This window comes from Platalea leucorodia (assembly GCF_965183815.1).
Source record: "Platalea leucorodia genome assembly, chromosome: 5".
Lineage (NCBI taxonomy): Eukaryota > Metazoa > Chordata > Aves > Pelecaniformes > Threskiornithidae > Platalea > Platalea leucorodia.
The window spans coordinates 49,866,593-49,886,298 of record NC_138827.1 but is presented as its reverse complement, the minus strand read 5'-3'; the positions used below and the strand labels follow the sequence as shown (position 1 = coordinate 49,886,298).

At 40.2% G+C, this 19,706-nt stretch overlaps 1 protein-coding gene across 1 annotated transcript in view; it reads right to left on the bottom strand.

Annotated features, from left to right (window-relative positions):
* Positions 1–19,706, bottom strand: part of KIFAP3 (kinesin associated protein 3) — a 73,180-nt gene that overhangs the window by 1,784 nt on the left and 51,690 nt on the right. Inside the window, exon 19 of the mRNA XM_082312208.1 lies at positions 17,993–18,092. Coding sequence (XP_082168334.1) covers positions 17,993–18,092 — 100 coding nt within the window. The remainder of the gene's footprint in view (positions 1–17,992; positions 18,093–19,706) is intronic.

The following is a 19,706-nucleotide window of genomic DNA, read 5'->3' as shown; positions in this document are numbered from 1 at the left end:
TGACCTTAAAGGCTAATCGGTCCCTTCAGCATGGCAAAGAGCAGCAGAGTAGCCGCGGTGTACCCTGTAGTGGTGCAAAGCTACGTGGACACATGCCTCTGGCTCCACACCTTCCTCTGGCCAACCCATTCCTTCCTGTATCCGCTCCAAAGTCCTATTACTCTTTTCCAAGTCCATTACGAAATGAGCTGGTGACCTCTGAGGCACCTTCTCCAGGTTCCTCCTTTGTACCTGGCAAACAACAGCCTTCTCATTAGCAGACTTGAAGCTTTAAAAGACTCCTGGAAGAAGGGATCAAGAGAAACCCTGTTGCTTTGTCTACATCTAACTCTCGTCTCCAGAAACACCAAACCCTGCACTCACCTTAGTCAGAGCGTGGTCCCTGCTTCTACCACTGTTACCGATTTGCAGCACACAAAGGGATTAGACAGACGGACCTCACATGGGCTGCCATTAGGTATAGCTTTCTGAATACAGGCCACAAAGCTCTTCCAAACAAGCCAACAAGGACCTAGCATGAAGCTGACCAATTTGTTTGGCAGTTCAGAAAACAAACAAGTTGAATAACTACTGTAAAACAATGCCAATTCTTTAAGAGAGTTCTTCCAGTACTGTTAGTACTAGGAGTTAATAACATACTAAAAGAAGGTGTAGTAGGATTTGGAAGTGCAGAGTCCAGTTTTGTTGTGCTAGTACAAGTTCCAAGTTGCCAGTGATACCACATGTGTAACACCGCAGAGAAGCCGGACCCTTTAAGGCTACCTTTAAACTCAGGAATTCCATTGTTTTCTTCCGAAGATCCTTAAAGCATCTACAGTTGATTTATAATGAAAAGATATTTTAACAGAAAATGCTTTTATGGGTTTATCTTTCAGTGTTTTTTTTTCTGTGACTATAACAACATTAGTTATGGATAAGTTGTTTTTATTACTAGTATGGTAGAAGAGGGGCTCTTTGCATTTCTGCTAACTACTGAAAACTTCATTCTGGAAAGATGTTGTAGGTGAGCGAGTAGGCTGTGCGTGCTGTACGCAGGGAGGCTGCTGACTGCAAGTCAAGCTAGCAGGGGCCATGGCCTGGCTTACAGGGGAGACAACAGTAGCCATCCCCAGGTTTACTGTGGCAGAGAGGGACACAACAAATAGAGCAGCCTGAGACATGTCCGGAAGCAGGACTTTCTTCTTAAATGTAAACGTGGCTTCTCTTGATGCCGCAGAGGTTCAAGAACTTCTTTTGGTCACTCCGTTATAGGCTACCAAACTAAAAGAACATTGCGTTTTTGGGGTTGAGGTGTAATAACGACACTGAGCCACGAGGTGGCAATGGGTCTCTATCACTGCAGGCAGAGCTTTCCCAACTACTTCCAGTTTAGTAATCCTTATTCAAAGAACTTTTAAATGTATTTAAATTGATAATGAGAGCAGGGAAAATATGGTTTCAATCACATTCTCAGCAAATCTTTTTTTTTTTTAATATTTTTTTTATAAATGTGTAAGTAATTAGGTAAAGATCCCTAGAGTTTAAACTTTGAGGCATATCAGTTATTTCCAAATGGTTTAGACATGTGTTAGTGTCCTGAAGAAAACTAGAAGAGATGGATCGGCTGATAACTGCTTTGGACAGTTAAAAAAAAATTAAAAGGAACAGAAATGAAAAATCACATTAAAACACCTTGATCAAATCACTACTCTCTCCTATCTAAATATTTCTCTTAAGTAAAGGAAGGCTTGTCCATGCTTCAAAAAAAAGTTGGCTTCATTTTTACATGTTAGTGCTCTTGAAACATGCCAGCTTTGCCTATTTGATTGTTTGCGCTGGCAGCCCATAGCAAAAAGCTTGTCCTCTTAGTTGAAGGAAAGGCTATTGAACCCAGGAGGTAACCGAGGGGTAGGGCAACAAAACAGCAAACATGCGCCTGGAGATTGAAGCCTGGCTTACTCACGAGGCTGGCAGGCCAAGGGCAGTGACTCTGCAAGCATCACCTACGGAGGCGGAGACAGGGGTTTAAAAACCAAGTCCTGATGAATCCTTGCCACTTCTGCCAAGAACAGCAGAAGGGTAGAGCCAGGAAAGATGGTAGCTTTTCGGTTGTAAACACTTGTTGGGTAATGATCTCTCCCTCCCGAGATCACGATTTGTGCTACGTGTTCTTAGATTTATACCAGCAATCAACTTCAAAACTTGCTCCTAGGAAAAACGTGCTGCTGGCCTTATTTATACAGCATCTACAGGGAAACTGAGTGCTCAGCAGAGCAAGCATCAGCCTATCTTCCCCAAAAATTAGGGACACATAATTATGCCATCAAGGCAACAATACTCATCCCCAAGTTGGTATTTTTTGCTCCTGTTAGTCAGCCCTGTTCAACTGGGTACCTAGCAGAAGTGCACGCAATCCCTGTAGTTGTATAGCGGATATAGATCACACAGCACCACAACGAACTCCTCAGATAAATGACTTATGCCGTTGACTTAATCTGCAAGTTACGGCAGCTTTGTCTCAGAAAATTACACGCATGCACACAGAGAGACTGGTGCTTGCTAACCACGCCGTCAAAGCACAACTGTTTTCTTGTGCAAAGTTTACCACCATGCCTGGAGCTGATGGAGTTAAACAGTGAACAGCACAGCTAATTACTATGTACTGCTAACCTCAGTTGCTGGTTCGTTTTGAGACCCTTTAAAATATGAACTGTGTATTTTACCCCTATGCACTCTCTTAATGATTTGTTTTTTTTAGACTGAAATCACTTCCAGCCATCAGTTATACTCGCGGTCTCTACACATGCACTTCTCCAAGCACAAATATTTCTTTTTCCTATTGGTCTGCCAGCCCCTGTCAGAGCAAATTTCACTTTAAACTAAATGCTATGATACTTAAAACCTCTTGGATTACTCAGGCTGCTAGCGTGATCTATGACCTTCCCCAAATGACAGCTGAACTTTCCAATTTGCTTGTACTGCTGGGGAACTGAAGAACACATGCCGAAGAGGAAAACGTTCCTGATGTGCATGAGTGAGGAGAGATTTCTTAACAGCTGTGCGTATTGATACTTACTCTGATTCATGACATCCAAATTAATATGCCCATCTAGGATCCTAGGTGCCCTGACATAATTTAAAATGTAAAGACCAATCACGTCCCCCCTCACAGCAGGAAATGCCAGCCAGCATCCCACTGTGTCCACAAAATACTTACTTTCCTTAACTCCCTCCTGCGTCCAGAGCCTCAGAGACTAGATAGGCTTTGTGGTACGTCTGGAAGACTTGGCAGCCTCAGACAGGGAGCACTCTGCCAGCAGCCCTCTGCTGGGGTTCCCGTTCAGGCGTCTCTGCTGCTCCCGAGCGCACCGTACAGGAAGAGAGGCTCCTGAGCTTAGTCTGAACTAGGGCAATTAGCACCTGGGTGCAGACTGACCACGGAGCAAGGCTGCTTTCTTTAAGTTTTCCTGATGCCATAGACACCTGAGCCTGTCCGCACTAGCGTTCACACTGTTACTAGGGCTGGTGCTGACAAGTTGCTCTGAAACAGGTACTAATTCCTCTGGCATAAGCAGGGCCTCAGAAAGGCAAGTCCTGGGTCACTGGGGAAATTCTTGGTCAAAACTAACGCCTTGAAGTCCAACTGGAAATCCCTCAGTAGGATGCAAGGACCTCAGAGCGATCCCAGCAAAAAACACTGCTTGGGAAACAGGCCCACACGCTCACAAAAGAGGCATGAAGCAGTACGGCAAGAACCGTACCACACTGTACTGTAAAAGACTGTGGCTGCCTGTGCAGGTGATGGTGGCCCAAGAAAAGAGTCTTCACCTTAGAGAGTGAAGTATCAGTTTAGGAGCTTATGGGCTGTAGGGCCCAAATTTCATCCTTTTCAGCTTATCAGTTTCATGGTTGGAAGCCCAAAATTAAAGCACCCTGAAATCACTGCCCACTGAAAATGAAACCCAAGCTAAACACATAAGGTGCTTCCACCGCAGCCACGATTTCAGCTACATTTCTTTTCATCCTAAACCTGTTCTAAAACCCTGTCAATCCTCCCTCCTTATTCTGCATCAACAAGCCTTATACCAGCCTCACGTTTGAGAGGCTCTCAGCTACTCATTGGGGATACAAGTTTTATAATTTCATTAAAAATAAAATCTATTTTCTTAAAAGAAAAAAAAAATCTATACATTTATAATTCACTACGTCCTCTGACCTTGGTAAGACCAGGCAAACAATACTTACAGCTCTCAACTCATCAGCAACCCTCCCAGCTCCTAAAGAAGGAATCACACTCAAAGTTCTCCACATGCTCAAGTGAGCTGCTGAGAGGGTTTATTTGCAGGCATAAATATGCAGCCCCTCTTTACACACGTGGCACCTTTTCTTGCTGCCATTGATCACACCTGCAGCTTTGCAAAACTCCTCCTGAGTATCAGAGAATGGGGTTTGAGCCAGAAGGTTTTGGAGCATCCTTCAGAAGCCTGACATCAGTACAGTTCATAGCAACCCCGCTGTTTCCTCTGTACCTTCTCCCTTTATACACCTAATACACCTTTATACACCTAATGTATTGTTGTTTTTAAAAAACACTGTCTTCGCTCTCAAAACATCCCCCACCTCACCCCAGGCAGGCATTCAGAATTCCGTGCAGCGCATCCTTGAAGCCCTAATGTTTCCCTTCTGTGAATTTACTCCTGTGTGACAGCACTGTTGGTAACGTACGGTACAGTTACCATCCTATACTGCCTTATGAACTCTCATGCCATAAACCCCCTGTAATCTATAATGCTGTATCAAGTTCCTGTGTATAACAGACAAAACAAGTTATGTTCAGATTAATACTGAAGGCTGTATTTCTCCCTCAGGAGGTACCTAAGCCATAGAAATGGTGCATCAGTCTCTAATCTCGAGGCAAGGACAGCATTATAACCTGTACAACTGAGACGCGGTTTATTGTTTATACTTGCCAACGAGAGACATGGGAGATTGCTCGCAGCAAACTCTGTATTTTTTCCTCTCCTCTCTGTGGCTTTTTTTTTTTTTTTTAATGTGTTGATGAAAGGTGCTAGACTGTACGTCTGAGACAATGATTGCAGTGCAGGGCAGTATAATCACGTATGGGATGCGGCAGAGGCTGCAGTCCTGCTAGCCAGATTAGGAGATTGGTTAGCGAATGCTGCAGCTCCCTCCTTCCCTCCGCAGCTTTCCTCTGCACAGAGACCAGGGTACAGAAAGGCAGGGGGAGCTGGGGGCATCCAGGCCTGGACCCATCGTACAGTGATGCACGGTGTGCATCAAAGCACAGGAGGTGGGAAAAGTTTTTAATTCCCTAAACAAACACAGACCTCCCGCTTCTTAAATTATCTCCAGGCAAGAAATAATTAGCTAATCCTTTGCAGGTACCAGCTAACCACCACACGTCAACCAAGGCTCAAAGCCTGTGAAACCCATGGACTCTTTGGCCTTTCTGCTGATACTCGCTGTCAGATGAACATTAGATGAGATACCATTTTCCTAACACCAGTAATGAAAGAGTGGAAGGCATCAGAAAGTGGCATAAAGCTGGTTACTTTTCCCCTTGCTTAGAGTCTAGCGATTGAGAAGATCATCCTATTTACTTCTACGTGCCAGCTACCTCTGGTTTTGCTTCACTGACCATAAATTTTCTGTCCTTCAGAGTACGAGCACAAACCATGGGTTATGGAGAAACAGCACGCAACTGAGAAGCCTTAGAAAAAACAATGTTTCTTTATATAATATCCTGTAACTGTAGATTCTCCCACTACTGGTAATGACGTTAAACTAAACCACAAGTCTCTTAAATTCTGCCTCTCATGGCCCCAAGTTTTTCTCCCCTATCTGTGAAGCTTTTTTTTTCCCATGCTTTCTATCCCTCAAGCTCAAGTGGGAGGGGAGTTTTGTGGCAGGGACTGTGTCTGTGCACACTGCATCAAATACCAAGTCCATCTCTACATTAGCATTGAATATTAATGTTCCTTAAACAGTAATACTGTGTCTGCTCAAAAGACAGAAAATGTCAGAATGAACCTGTGTAATAATACTTTAGCTCCCTTGTGCATCGTGGTACAGCTTTTATGAATATGATCATGTCTCTCCTTCCACGTGATCCGACTTTCTTCAGTGCACTTAATGACTTAAAGTTTCCAGTTGCTTCTGGACTTGGTGCCCAGTTGTATCTCAGCACAATACTGCTGTTTCTGCCATTTAATTATAAACAAATGCAAATCTGACAATTGTGGAGAAATGAGCAGTCTCTTCTGTGTCAGGCTCCAGCTATGCACCAAGCAATAAGCATGCCAAAATTCACTGGTGGGGAGGCAATGTTTAAAAAAAAAAAATAAAAAAAAAATATTTCCCAACTGAATAGTAAGAAAGCACTGAACTAAAAACCAAATGACTTTGCTTAGCCAAATTCAGTAAGAGCCTTGCTTGAAAGCCATAGAGCTTGCCATCCTAGCTCTGTGAAAGCAGCCTGGGACTTGGGCTCGGTTTCTTGCTCTGTCAGTTACCTGCTGTGTGATCCTGGGCAAGTTGTGCCTTTTCTCCATGACCTCAGTTTCCCAGATGGAGTATTGAAAGAAAAAACACCCCAAACATTAAAGATATCAAGTGACAAACTACAGTAATGAGAAGACTCAAATTAGACTAACGTAGACAGAAAAGACTTTTGCTTATTCTGTAACACAAAAGATGACAAAAAGAATATTTCTGATCTGCTAGAAAGGCAAGAAATCGAGAATACAGCCAGCAGGCAAAACAGCAACTCAAGTCATTTCATATAGCCGTCTTCCTTCTTTGAAAGGCAACGGGATAACTTCCCTAGCATTCCCATACCCAGGCTCACAGTTCCACCATGCAGATGGGAGTTTCTCAGCTGTTCTGTACAGGATTTGTTAAAAGGTCAAGTGCACAGTCAGAGCTGGAACGGAAACCAAGAGTGCTGACTTCCCATTATAAGCCTGACAGAAACATCTCCTGTGCTGTTGGCTCAACAAATGGCCAAACCCACTGATTAGATACATCAATTTCTTAAAAAGTAATTAAGAACTAAAGCAAACAAAAAAGCCTTGAGGAGCAGGCAATAAAAGCAAAGAAGATGTCCTTCCCTCCTCCCCCTCTCTCCTTGCACAGTCCAAAGTATTTGTGTCAACTCCATAAATTGAAGAGTACATTGCCTTAGTAATATAACTAGTAATACGTCTGGCTTGGGAAGGTTTCAAGCATCTCTTTTACTGAGCTCCAGCAATGTCGGTGTTACGTTGGGTACAGAAGCTTCAGCCAACAGCCTGAGCAGAGTAAGATCCTGAAGTGGCAGCTTCATAGAAGTGACTGGTGTCACTGACTAGAAAAGCTCAGGATCTGGTCCACGTCTTCCACAGGCTTCCAACTAGCCTTCCCGTTTCCAGACGGGAAGTGTTTCTGGCTTCCCATGCAGCAGTGGGTCACTGTGAAAATGTACTCTGAGATGAAGTGCTGAAGTAGAAATGCAAATGTTCAGTGCCCTGCATTGAAGCGCTCGTAGCTGAAGAATTACTCCTTTAAATATTTATACAAGCTCCGCAAGTCCAAGCACTGCCACTCAGCTCTGCGTTTCAATAAAAATGGGGAAAAAAATTCCCTCTTGTGCACAAATACCCAGAAAAGCCATGCCAACAGGTTACTGGCTGATAGTCGTGCTGTCTCCAGGGCTCAGTACCGAGCACCAGGCAACTCAATGTCGCTGATAATCCAGATGCTGGAGGGAAGGAGGGAGGGAGAGTCAAAAAAATCTGTTCTGCTTTGACTTACAGCTGCAGCCAATAAAAGCTTTCGAAGTCTTTTCTGAAAGTTAACATTACTAGGGGCTTTGCAGTGTTCACTAAAGCGCACACAGCAAATGCAGTTGAAGCATTATTACTGATGAATAAACTTTAAATATTTTTTACCACCACAGATGATTGTCCAGATTTCAATCACTTTTATATATCAACACAGGGCCCTAGTGAAATCTTGTCAAAATCTATCCCAAATCAGTGATGATTTTAGTGTAAACTAAGAAGGAAGTAAATCTCAATGGCTCTTACTGCTTTCTTAGGGCTAACACTGCCTATATTAGGGAACAAGCCAGATACAAATACAGATGTGAAATATTTTCTTGGAGATCTATACCTTGGAGTAGCATTATTATGCAAAAATTTCAACTTCAATTAAATGAACAAAAAATAATGTTTCCAGGCCAAAGGTTGGGCAGGGAGTCTTGGAAAAAATAAAACTTAAAGCTCAAACCCCAGAAGGCAAATAAACTCTCTAAATTAGAATTTTTTTTGACCATAAGATCTAAAAAAAAATAAGTTTTCCAGAGGGAAGAGAAAAGGGTGGTTCAGTCATCATACATGAATGGCTGAAGCTGATAAACACAGATTCCGAGAATCAAATTTTAGAATCAAAACAATTTTAACTATTTGGCAAAGAAATTGATTTGACATGTTACATTAATTTTTATACTAAAGACTTGTTCGCAGCACATGTTAAGTTCAGATAATAACCATAAGAAATATCCCACTGATATGCGGGACTTTTTAAAACTACTCATTATAGGTTTAATTTTAAATCCTGTGAGCATGCTTATATGTAGCATACAAAACACCCTTCGCTTTATTACAGTTTTAAATCTTTCTTCCAGGTCTGGCCTTGCAACCACTTGTCTTGATAAAATAGGTCACTTGAAAAAGGAAAGCTCAATAAAATGAATTACAAAAACAACAAGATTAAACTGATTGTGCTGTTTTTGTACAGTGCAGCTGAATTCTGCAAATATGCTGCTGGCTGTGGTTTGGCATTTAACAGCATGCGATCAGTGAGAAGGAGGAAATTTTATTCTCATTAACTGTTGCAGATTTACTGCAGTGAAAAAGGGCTATGTAACCTGAGAAGTGACAGAATGGAAAGATCAAAGCAGCAGTCTGGAAACTAAATAAACCTTCTGGCTACTTCCTGCAAGGAAAATTCACTCTGGCAATGTAAAACAGAGTCCAGTTAAAAACTACTCTCAGTTTTATGAGCTGTCACAGCAGCTTGAGTGGTTTGGACCAGTCAAGTTTAGAACATTATATTTCCTTGTTTTTGTCTCAGATACTTCTGTAAGCAGTTTTATAGTTTCTTTTTCTTTTTTTTTTTTTAAAGAGAAAAATAAAATTCTTTTCTTTTGGTTGAAATCGAGAAGGTCACAGCTAAACTCATTAAAAACAAGCAGGTCTTCATTTGCACATTCCATTCCCATTTACTACGTTTTAATATTTTTACTTTGAGATTTATAAGCAATGTACATTTGCTTTAATAACTCTTCCGCATTCTGTTCACTTATTGTTTAATATAAGTGCAAATCAGTTTACAGAGCCCAGATGGCTTGTAACCAGGGAGCCAGTCTATTCCTAGTAGCACATCTGGAGGGACTAAGAGCAGCAGACAGAACATGGGAATTAATTAATGTTACATTTCAGAAGAGACAGACCCAGGTTTGGGGGATTTTTTGGTAAGACATTCCAAAGGACTTGAGCTAACTGCTACAGCATTTTGGTATTCTTTTAAAATTCTTAATAGCCACCTAAACCATGTTGGTTAAATGAGGCCAACTGCAGGTGGACTATAGTAAAATAAAAAGCAACTAAAAATGTAAGAGAAGTGACTGCAAGTGAAAGAGGCCCAAGTATCCTATATTCCAAAAGAGCATTAAAACTTCAATGCTAACTCTCCTCCCAAATGGCATCTGCAACTTGCTGAAAAAAAATTCACCTTTAAAAATTCCCAAGCAAGCTATTTAAGCTCTTAGCATACTAGTGTAATTGTTCAGATCAATTCAACAGCTCTTACAGTAAATGAAACAACTGCAACATGATCCTTCGTGATTATGGACCACACACCTTGGAGAGGTGGTGTGGTCTGGTCACTGGGGCACTGCGAGAGCAGTCCGGAGGGCGCTGCTCTGCTCCAGCCTCTGGCACCTGACTTTGGATGAGTAACTTCTCTTCTCCTTGCCTTTGGCTCCCTGCCCGCCTTGGCTATCAGCTCTTTGGGGCAAGGACTGTGTGTTGCACTGTGGACATCATCTTCATGTTGGGGGATACAAGGAGAGCTGCTTGGAAGCTTCTCCTGATACTGTCTAAGAACAGAATAATAATAAATAAGCACCCAAGCACATAAAAGAAGTTGCTGTATATAGAATACTGAAGAATATTGTCCTCATCTGGATATTCCCAAGTTACACGCAGTGCTGGGCCCTAATCCTTCCGTGGTGCATTAAGCACAGATCTCCAAACCCTGGGAAAATCTCATTGATGAATACGGGTCATAGAGCAAAATCTTCTTCCCCTTTAATAATCAGACTCCTGGTCTTCAAAAATGCTACAATAACTGTCCACACCATAACAGCATAATTTGGTCAAATACATATTAGTGACACCTAAACTGAATTATAATATGACCAGGTTGCAGTAGTTAATTCCTATAAACATGACTTTGAGAAGACAGTACAAAAAAAAAAAACTAATAAAGTGACAGCTAGCAGGGAATATGACCACTACCTAAAAAAACAAGGAAAGGAAAGAGATTAACTCTAGTTTAGTACTGGTACAGAAACAAATTATTATAAACTAGACATGAAGAAATTCAATCTTGCATTCAAAAGCTCTTAGTGATGAAGCACTCATGTTCTGGAAGCACCACTCCCACATTTAAGTACTGAAGGAAAACAACTATACAGTGAATTTTGATTTAGGCCAGGATCCAGGATCTGAAGAAATCAAGTGAAGTCTTTCAATAAGGTTGTCCCAGACTGCGATCAAAACCCTCCAAAAGGCAGCAGTTCCTGCTTCCTTATTACTATCTTTTAGATGCAAGATCTTAATTCCAAGCATATGTACCACCTGAACAGGCACTGATAAATAAAAAGAAAACTTACCTGCCTGTTTCACGTAAATAGTCAGTAAATGCTGTATTGTCCAAATGAGAAGAGTGCTTTATCTCTGTTATGTCAAGCCATATAGAGCCATATCAGAAATTTAGTGAAATGCTCTTGACCATGTTCAGTTTAACTTCTTTAAAACTAAAGGTGTAGGCAGTTAGGACAACAGAATATGATAAAAAAGATACGACTCTGCTACCACTAACAACATTTTTGTGGGATCAAAAAAAAAAAACCAAAAACAAAAAAAACCTTATTTGTCTCCAGAAACTTCATTGGTTCTGGGCTTCTCTTAAAGGCCTTTTCAAATTCGTTTCAGTGGGATTTACAATTTGCTAATACTGATGTGTGATAAACTAATAAAACCTGCCTACAAGGTTATAGGCCCAATTTACTAATAAAACCTAATTCAATTCTCTTGGGAAATGCAAATTAAATAGTGTCCAAATGGTAGAAGCTGAGTACAACTCTGCTGACCATATTGCAAAGGCAAAAAAGATTTGGTTTTGTTTTTAAAATAAAGTTTAAGTATGGGAAAGAAAAAGTAATGCACAGAACTCTATGAAATATCACTAGGGTAAAATGTTTTAAAATAGAATCATACTGTAATAATAATTTACACTTAGTAATATTTAATAATAATTTACAATTAGTTTTTCTTTCCATTAATTACAAGATTTTATATTTACTATATGTCCACCTCTAAGACAGGAAAGCATTACTGCCTGTATTCAAATGCTGAGGGAAGAGATGTGGATGCTTTCAATTCTACTGTAGCACAGACCCCCACATGAGAACACCTTTTTTGACCTAAGCTAATCTTTCCAAGAACTATGAAACAAAGTTTCTTCTGCCACTGATGGCAGTAAAGGCTTGCCTGAGGCAGCTCACTTTTACCGTCTACTGATGCATTAGTTTTACACCTTCAGAGATAGCCTGCAAGATGGCACTTGGCTGCTGAAAGGCTGTGAAGGGAATGTTCAAGCTTCTAAATAAACTGTGCACATTACTGAAAATACAACATGGATGAGAAATATCCCATAGCAGGGTCACCAACTCCTTCAGTCCTTTCCTTAGGAAGAAGGTTCTTTATATCAGCAATATATCCTGCAGGGTGTAGAGAGTAAAGCAAGGAAGAGATGAAATCCTAATTTCAATGCTTGAGAAGTACAACATGTGACTGCTTTTAGCAAATCTAATTGAAGATAAGGACCTATACGGAAGATAGTGTAAATGTTGATGTAGGATATAAGTTAAAGGTCTAACCATTTAAAAACATTTTGATAAACATTCACAAAGTAAGCATTTGCCAGCACCTGATGCAGTTCCTGTACCTTACCTGAACAGGAGCTATTCAGCTGTGGCTCGCAACTGGGAGTTGACACCACATTGCAGGAGTCAACAGGAATGGAAGGCTACAGTCCTAGGTCTTTCCCCCATGAAAATTCACATCTGATTTTCATCAGGGTACCCAAGCAAAAAAGCCTGTGGATATGACTCGTCTTGCCATTCAGTGTGGACTTTTAGCACATGCAGACATCACATGTGGGTAGCTTAGCTAGAGATAAGCGAAGTCACAGTAACAGCCTTCCCTGTACTCCCACCAGGACCTATGGCCATGTATTAAGTTACTGAAGCCCACATCACTGCAGTTTCCGTCAACTCAAGACACAACAGCTTGATTATGCATGCCTATACCTGCCAACAACAGACACTGCTTAATTGAAGCCAATGCAGAGCAGCCTGCAAGGCCCTGGCTCCACATACTTAGCTCACAAAATATCACAATGACCTGCCATGGCAAAAAGAAGAAATGCAGCTACAGTTTTAGGCTGTAAATCCAGGCAAGAGGAAAGATGTTCCACCAAGGACAGAGACAGACAGACAGTCACCCCATAAAACTGGTTTTGTTTGACATGCCAAACCTCAGTGCTTCCTGGGAAGAAGCTTCAATCAGATCTCTGTTGAGAGGAGATGTGAGCGCACACGCCGGGAACAGCACACACAGAAACGCCTTGTCTTAGTGAAAACGAAGATTGTGCAATGGCAGCTCTGCTACATTTTTATAGCAAGGTTAAAGGATTCTGCACTGGAGAAAACTTCCTCGGGAAGGAAAAAAAGCACCACACATTTTGGCTAGCTCCCACATTCCTAACTATTAATCTTTCTAAAGCTACACACAGAGAGGATTTGGGAACTCTGATGAAGATATTAACAAAAAATTGGCTTTTGCACTTAAAGTTTGTACCATTATCTAGTTATAGCTGGGAAAGGTTAAAAAGTAGTCTCTTCCCCAAAGGGTAAGAAAAATACTGTGGATATCTATATTATAAGATATTTAACCATCACTATTATGTTTGTGTCTTAAAGTAATTAGTCTCTAGAAGGTGATTAAAATTTGATAAATGACCATAGATTCTTGAAGATGTCTTTCAGCTGGTCTTTCTCCCTTGCAGCTCAGACACTAAGCTGTCATCACATTAGCCAAAGGTGAGGGATTTTTTGTTTGCTACAATCATAAAACTTTCACTCTATATTAAAAGTTATCAGAACCAGGAGCCTTGAATACAGATTTTAATAACAGATGAAAATTTCAAATCTATGCCTAATGCCCATCTGCTTCTGAAAGACAGTAAGATGATTCAAAGCTGGTAATCTAATCACAAAAGTCTTTTCCTAGCCAATGAAAAAACACCTGGATACAAGCTGTCAAAACAACCTCCTCAGCCATGTATTTTCTGCTGAATAGAAAACATACCTTACGGTCTGTTTGCATACTGCTCCAAACCTTTGAGGAAAACAAGAGATGCTGTTTATGTATTTTATCACTGCTTCTATGTACATTATATTCTGAAATAATTCTATTTATAGACATCATACACAACAGTACAACTCCACTAAGAGTAGTTCAGAAATAAGTTCAGTAAACTAAACCTGCAAAAAACACAAGCTAGATTACCAGAAACAAAGCATTTCTATTTCTAGCAATGCCTTGGGTCCCTAAAGTGAGGGTTGCAGTATTAGAAAAATGCCAACTTTCCAGGTCTTCACTTATGTGCTGCTTCTCCTTTATGCTGACAAGTACCAGAAACAACAATTATCCCTGCTTGCTTCAGTATGTGTCCAGAATAGCAAGCATGCAAGTAAATCTACAAATTGAATTTAGGGCTAGATACTTTTACAATTCCCTTCAAAGTTGTTCTGTACTTCATGATGCAGGAATTGATCATGCAAGGTAGCGTTCTCAACTCTTGACAGTAGTCAGTACTCCAAGTTTCAAAGGAAAGTCCGAGAAACCCTGTGAAGGGAAGGCAATGTCTTTGAAAAATGCAGCCCCTAGGACACTCCACCTAATTTGCTGGATATACAGATGTTCTTACTGGTAATGCTGTTACTTCATGTTTCCCTTTTAAAAAATTATGGGGGGGGGAAAAAACCCCTATGTGCTAACCCAGTGAGCATAGGTGCCTATAAATACCTTAACTTTTTTAAACTCCTGTTTTACTCTTGACTTAAAAAAAAAAAATACTTCCCTACCCACCTAAGACTGTGCAGCAGGTCTAGGTATGCAGGTCCAGTGTCTCCTGGGACAGGAACTCCACAGGAGATGGCTGTGATATCCCTGCTGGGTTACGGGAAAGACAGCCACTTCATCGATTGCACATCTGGATATGGCTGCTGCTCCAATTCCCCTGAATTTCCCTAAATCTAACATGGTGGAACTGCAATGGCAGAGGCTGCCCCAGACCTCTGCTAGAACTAGCATCCTACAACGGAGCACATGGTTTTCACTATCTGCTTAATGCAGTATAACTGGTATAACAATCTGATATATGGCAGCTGGTGTGGGCTGAGCTCCCTTGCACAGGTATTATTAAATATTGCTTACAGTGAAAATCTTCAAGGCAACTTGAGTTTGGTTGCAGTCCTTGAAAACCTCTCTTCATAGACCTATTTCTTTGGCTCCAGAAAATGAGGTTGGTGACCAGAAAGCACTTAAGCCCTGGTAATGCACTGGGGGCACCAACACTAGTTCAACACTAGCTCAGCTTCTCAGTGACATGCAGGCACTAAAAAGGTGAGTCTTTCTGGCTGACTTGTTAGGCTCTCCTGGAGGCAAGGGGAAGTCCTGCTCCAGTCTGAACACACTGCAAGGATAGGAAATAGCCTCAGAGAAATTAAAGAGGTAACATATCCTAAGTCTTCCTCATAGGAATGCAGAAAGGAGAAGAAAGGATTAGATTATTCAAAGCTGAGTAGCAAGAAGTCAGCTCATGGTTGTCACCTACCTCAAATTTCACAGGGTGGTCTTAAATGATGGAAAAGACTCCTTCAGAACTCGCCCCATGGCTTAGCAAACAACTATTTCTATTACAGAATTAAAAAGCCTAATATAAAAGCCCAAGACAAGAAGATACAAGCACAACAAATAAATGTATAACAACAAAAAAGTATAACAAATGAAAAGACAAAAAATATTCATCTACTCATTATTAGGCCATCTCTCTTTGAACTCACAAAAAATGTTACTATTAACTGACTTGCTACTTGTCTATGCAAATCATAACTCAGCTTTCCTTAAAAAAGCTTCTGAAAACATATTCAAATATTATTAATAGAAAAATGAACCATTTTTGTAACAAAAATCTCGATTTATTAAAAGCTGGAACTGGTTAAAAATAAATCCTTGACATAAGGTTCTTGTTAGCTTTAAACTGTAAGCATAAAAATACCCTAGAATTATGTTTTGGTATGGATGAAATGTACACTATATAACACATAAAAAGAGCCTTGACTTGCTGCTATTATTTTTAATTAGGCTCTCTAGCACGTATGGTTTTACCTTCCAACACCAATTCAAATTTGGGAAAAGGGAGGGTCTGACTCTCCAAACTCATGGGACTGGCAATTCCATGGCTCATGCCTTGGAGCACTAATGCATTTTACATTAGCTCTAAGCATCAGGAAATCCTGGCTTCTGGCGCCAAGAAGTTCAAAACGATAATGACACACATCTGAAAACTAGGATTCGCCGTTTGACTGCCAGTATCTATTGTATCAAACAATTCAGCCCTGCTCTGTTACAAATAGGACAGAACATTTGCAGCAGTCCACACTGTTTCCAATTAGACCCTGTGTCTGGACTGCAGATAAATCCATGGAGCAATCATATAGAAAAAAGTCTTCCTAGAAAACAGAATTCTAATGAGAAATCTGAATATTCACAGAGGCTATCATCAATGGGCAATTACCAAGTTTGTCGTTAGCCAAACTACATTTTTTCTGTTTTCTTTCTTGAGGTGAGCCTCCAGAATGCCTTGAGACATTACAAGAAAATTCTACAAATACTTAATTTAACTAGGTGTACACCAGATGTATTTTGCTACGCATTTTAGCTGGAATACGATCAGATTAAAAAGCAGCTTACTAACGTAGCTCCCTAATAAGGGATTGAAATTTGAGGTCGAGTAATCTACTTTAACTTTTACCCAAGGACACTCAAAATTTCTTTTTCCCCAGCTGAAAGCTTTCTGGCAAAACAAGAGCATCTTAACTGGGGCTATATCTAAGTTTATTGGAAACAAAGGAGCCTGCAAGCTTCACTTTACACACATTTCTCCCAACCTCTGGGGGGGGGCATGAAGACTGTTGGGACCACATACCCATACAATGTTCTGGTTAATAAAGAAATCTGTCATCTCCTGGATTGTGTCTATTTTAAAGTTGAAAATGGTAAGTCACATAGTAAGACTCCAAGAGTAGCATACAGCTCATACTGCCCTTAGTTTCTCTATCACCTGCATGCTCTGAAATGAAGGTTGTGCATTTGGAAATGATCAGCACCAGTATCCCCTTCCCAAACACAGGCTCCATGCAAAGAGTTACACACTAGTCTGAACTTCATCCTTACTGAGTATAAACACTTCCTTTTTTCAGGAGGATCCATCTCTTAAGTCCTACTTTTTTCCCTGATCTGAGCATTTCAGTTATTTTAATTTGGTCTTAAAAACATTACCACCATTCCACCCTTGCTGAACGTTCAGCTTTCTGGTGCATCACAGGTAGAATAAACAAACAAGTCCACTGCCCTTTAACAATTACAAGAAGCCAAAGTAAGGGAGAAAAATCTTTTTTGCTTCAGCTGTACAAACTGTGAATTAGTCATATTTTACAAATGGTGACTAAAGTTCTAAGTGGTGAAAATAACATTCTTCCTTTGGAAAGAAACAAACCACAGGGCTGGGCATGTCCAGATAGCATCCTGTTAAAGTGAGTTCAGTACCTTGACTGTAAAGTGTTTGAAATATTTCCTGTTAATGAGCGCACATAATTCATGCTCTATAAAAGGCACTTCCTAAATGCTACAGGATCTATGAAGATTTCATTCTTTGAAATGAGTCTTTTCCATTTTGAACGTGTGGGAGAAGTCTACTCAGAAATTCAAACTGGAACAGCTTGCTAACATTCAGAGAAGGAGAGATCATTGACCAGAGGGGGAATTCAGAGAAACATCTCCCAAAAGTCAAACCAAAATCTTTTGCTCATCTAGCAAATTTTCAAAGTAAGTACCATCAGTAATCTAACCGAGAATACCTTGGGAAGACTTAGGTTAAGGAAAATAACAAAAAAAACCCCCACAAACCCACAGAAATAGCTTTGGCAGCTGAGAAACTTATTTTTAACAATTTAAGAATATTGGAAACAAAAGTCTTCTAGGGATTCAGCATCCTAAGCCTCTCTTCAGATATTTCCCAACAACAATGTCTGAATAGTATTTGAGTAATTGTTATAACATGTAGTTAGTTGTGTGTTCTAGTTTTACTTTTCTATTCTACAGCTTTCGGAAAGCTATGATGTTATTACAACACATATGTTAATATGTTAAAAGAAACATGTAATTCAGAAGACAGACTAGAACTGCTTTTTCAGTGTAAACCATTTCCACTGCTATGAAGGCAAAAATTGTTGAATATAACAAATGAAGCCCTATAAAGGAACTTGATTAGCTATTGTTGGACTATATGCATTCTTTACAAACAGCAATTTTACCTGCTAGAGAAGGGATGCTGCCCAACAAGGTCTCCATTCTGAAGATGGTAATCACTGAAGAAATCTGGACTCACTGCTCCATCAGGAGCTATTAGGCCATCTATAAAAAAAACCAACAAAGATACAGTGACTGTATGAAGGAGCATGACTTCAGGGCAAGTGGGCAACACAACCTGTGCTGGTTTGTCTTAGGACTTCATGAGAAACTTGCAATATTTCTGGAAGGAATGTCAAGCAACAATAATACTGAAAAACGGCAACTTCATTTACAAAAAAACCTTACTGGGACTCCAAGTAGCTCAGCCTACTGCCCTGAAAAAAGCTGTACCTAAGAAATATTCTTTTACCCCTTCTCCCTCAGGCCTGTAAAGGTTATATCAAGACCCATCTTGTCTGCCCCATCATGAAAGTGAGTCCAGAGACAAAGTAACAAGAAGGGTCTAACATTAATTTGGGCCAGCAGCATAGAAGTAGAAAAACAGCAAAGGTCTTAATTGTTCAGCCTCTACCCTTCACCACTGTATCTCTTAAAACTGGTTAAGAAAAATATGAAAACAACTTCAAACCTATTTCTTTCATCTCCCTCATATTTTAATGTCTTCTATTTCCTAAAAGGGTGGTCTTTTCACATGATATTCTCTCAAGAACATAGGTTACAGTTTTCTTTTGGTTCCTTTATATTAAAACACTGGCATATGAAGATGCAGACATTTGTAAAGCCAGTAGTATTCCTTAAAGGCTTCACAGTCTCTGCTTGCTTTATAAGGAAGAGAAGAAAATCAGGGGCTAACATTTTCCCTCTGTTACATCAGTGTAAATCCAGAGTGTCTTTGAAGTAAAGTCAGTGAACTGACCCCAGCTGACTGAGAGCCCAGCTTAACTCCTTCCTGTTTCCATTCACAAAACACATTTCTTGTTAATATTGAGGGCACAGTTCTTACTTGGTAATTAGTATTAGGCTCTAGTCAGATAAAACGAGCTACTTCATTAAAACAGACTCTACGTTTGTCTCCATTACTGTATGAAAACAATCCCAGACTTGTAGTGCAGAAAGTATCCCAATAAAAACAGGGCAGAAACAGGTACATTCAGACTGATAATACTTTAACAGAGGAGAGGGAGAGATTCCTAATGACTAGGAAGTTACAAATGCCATTCCACTTTAAAGAAAGAGAGATAAGATCCAGGGAGTCACAGGCCACTTAGCTTAACCTCTGTGGTTTCAAAACTACTAAAACTGCCTGTGCAGGAAGCAGTGGAAAGTTACTTACAGACACAAGGGCTTAGAGATGATGACTCAGGCATTCAAACAAATCTCCCTGTGCTTTATGAATTTACCTGATGTTTTTTGAAGATAATATAGTGACAAATGATAAAAGGAATAGAATTGACACATCTAGATTTCTAACAGACATTTGATGAGGTGCTACAGAGATTCATTTATAAGATAATACCTCATGGGAAAGTGACTGAATACAACACAACAGATTGTAAATGAAAAATGCTAGCCGTGATCAGACTACAGTTTAGCAGCAGAAGATAGCTGTACATGGCTATATTCTAATTGTATACATGTGTATACAGTATGTGAAAGAGTATTACTTGACAAGCAAGTAATCTGGCACAGATCGATATTACTGTCTTTCAGCATGTTCAGCAAGACATGAGTGCTCTGTGATATCATATGAATGTAAAATAACCAAAGAAGAGGAAG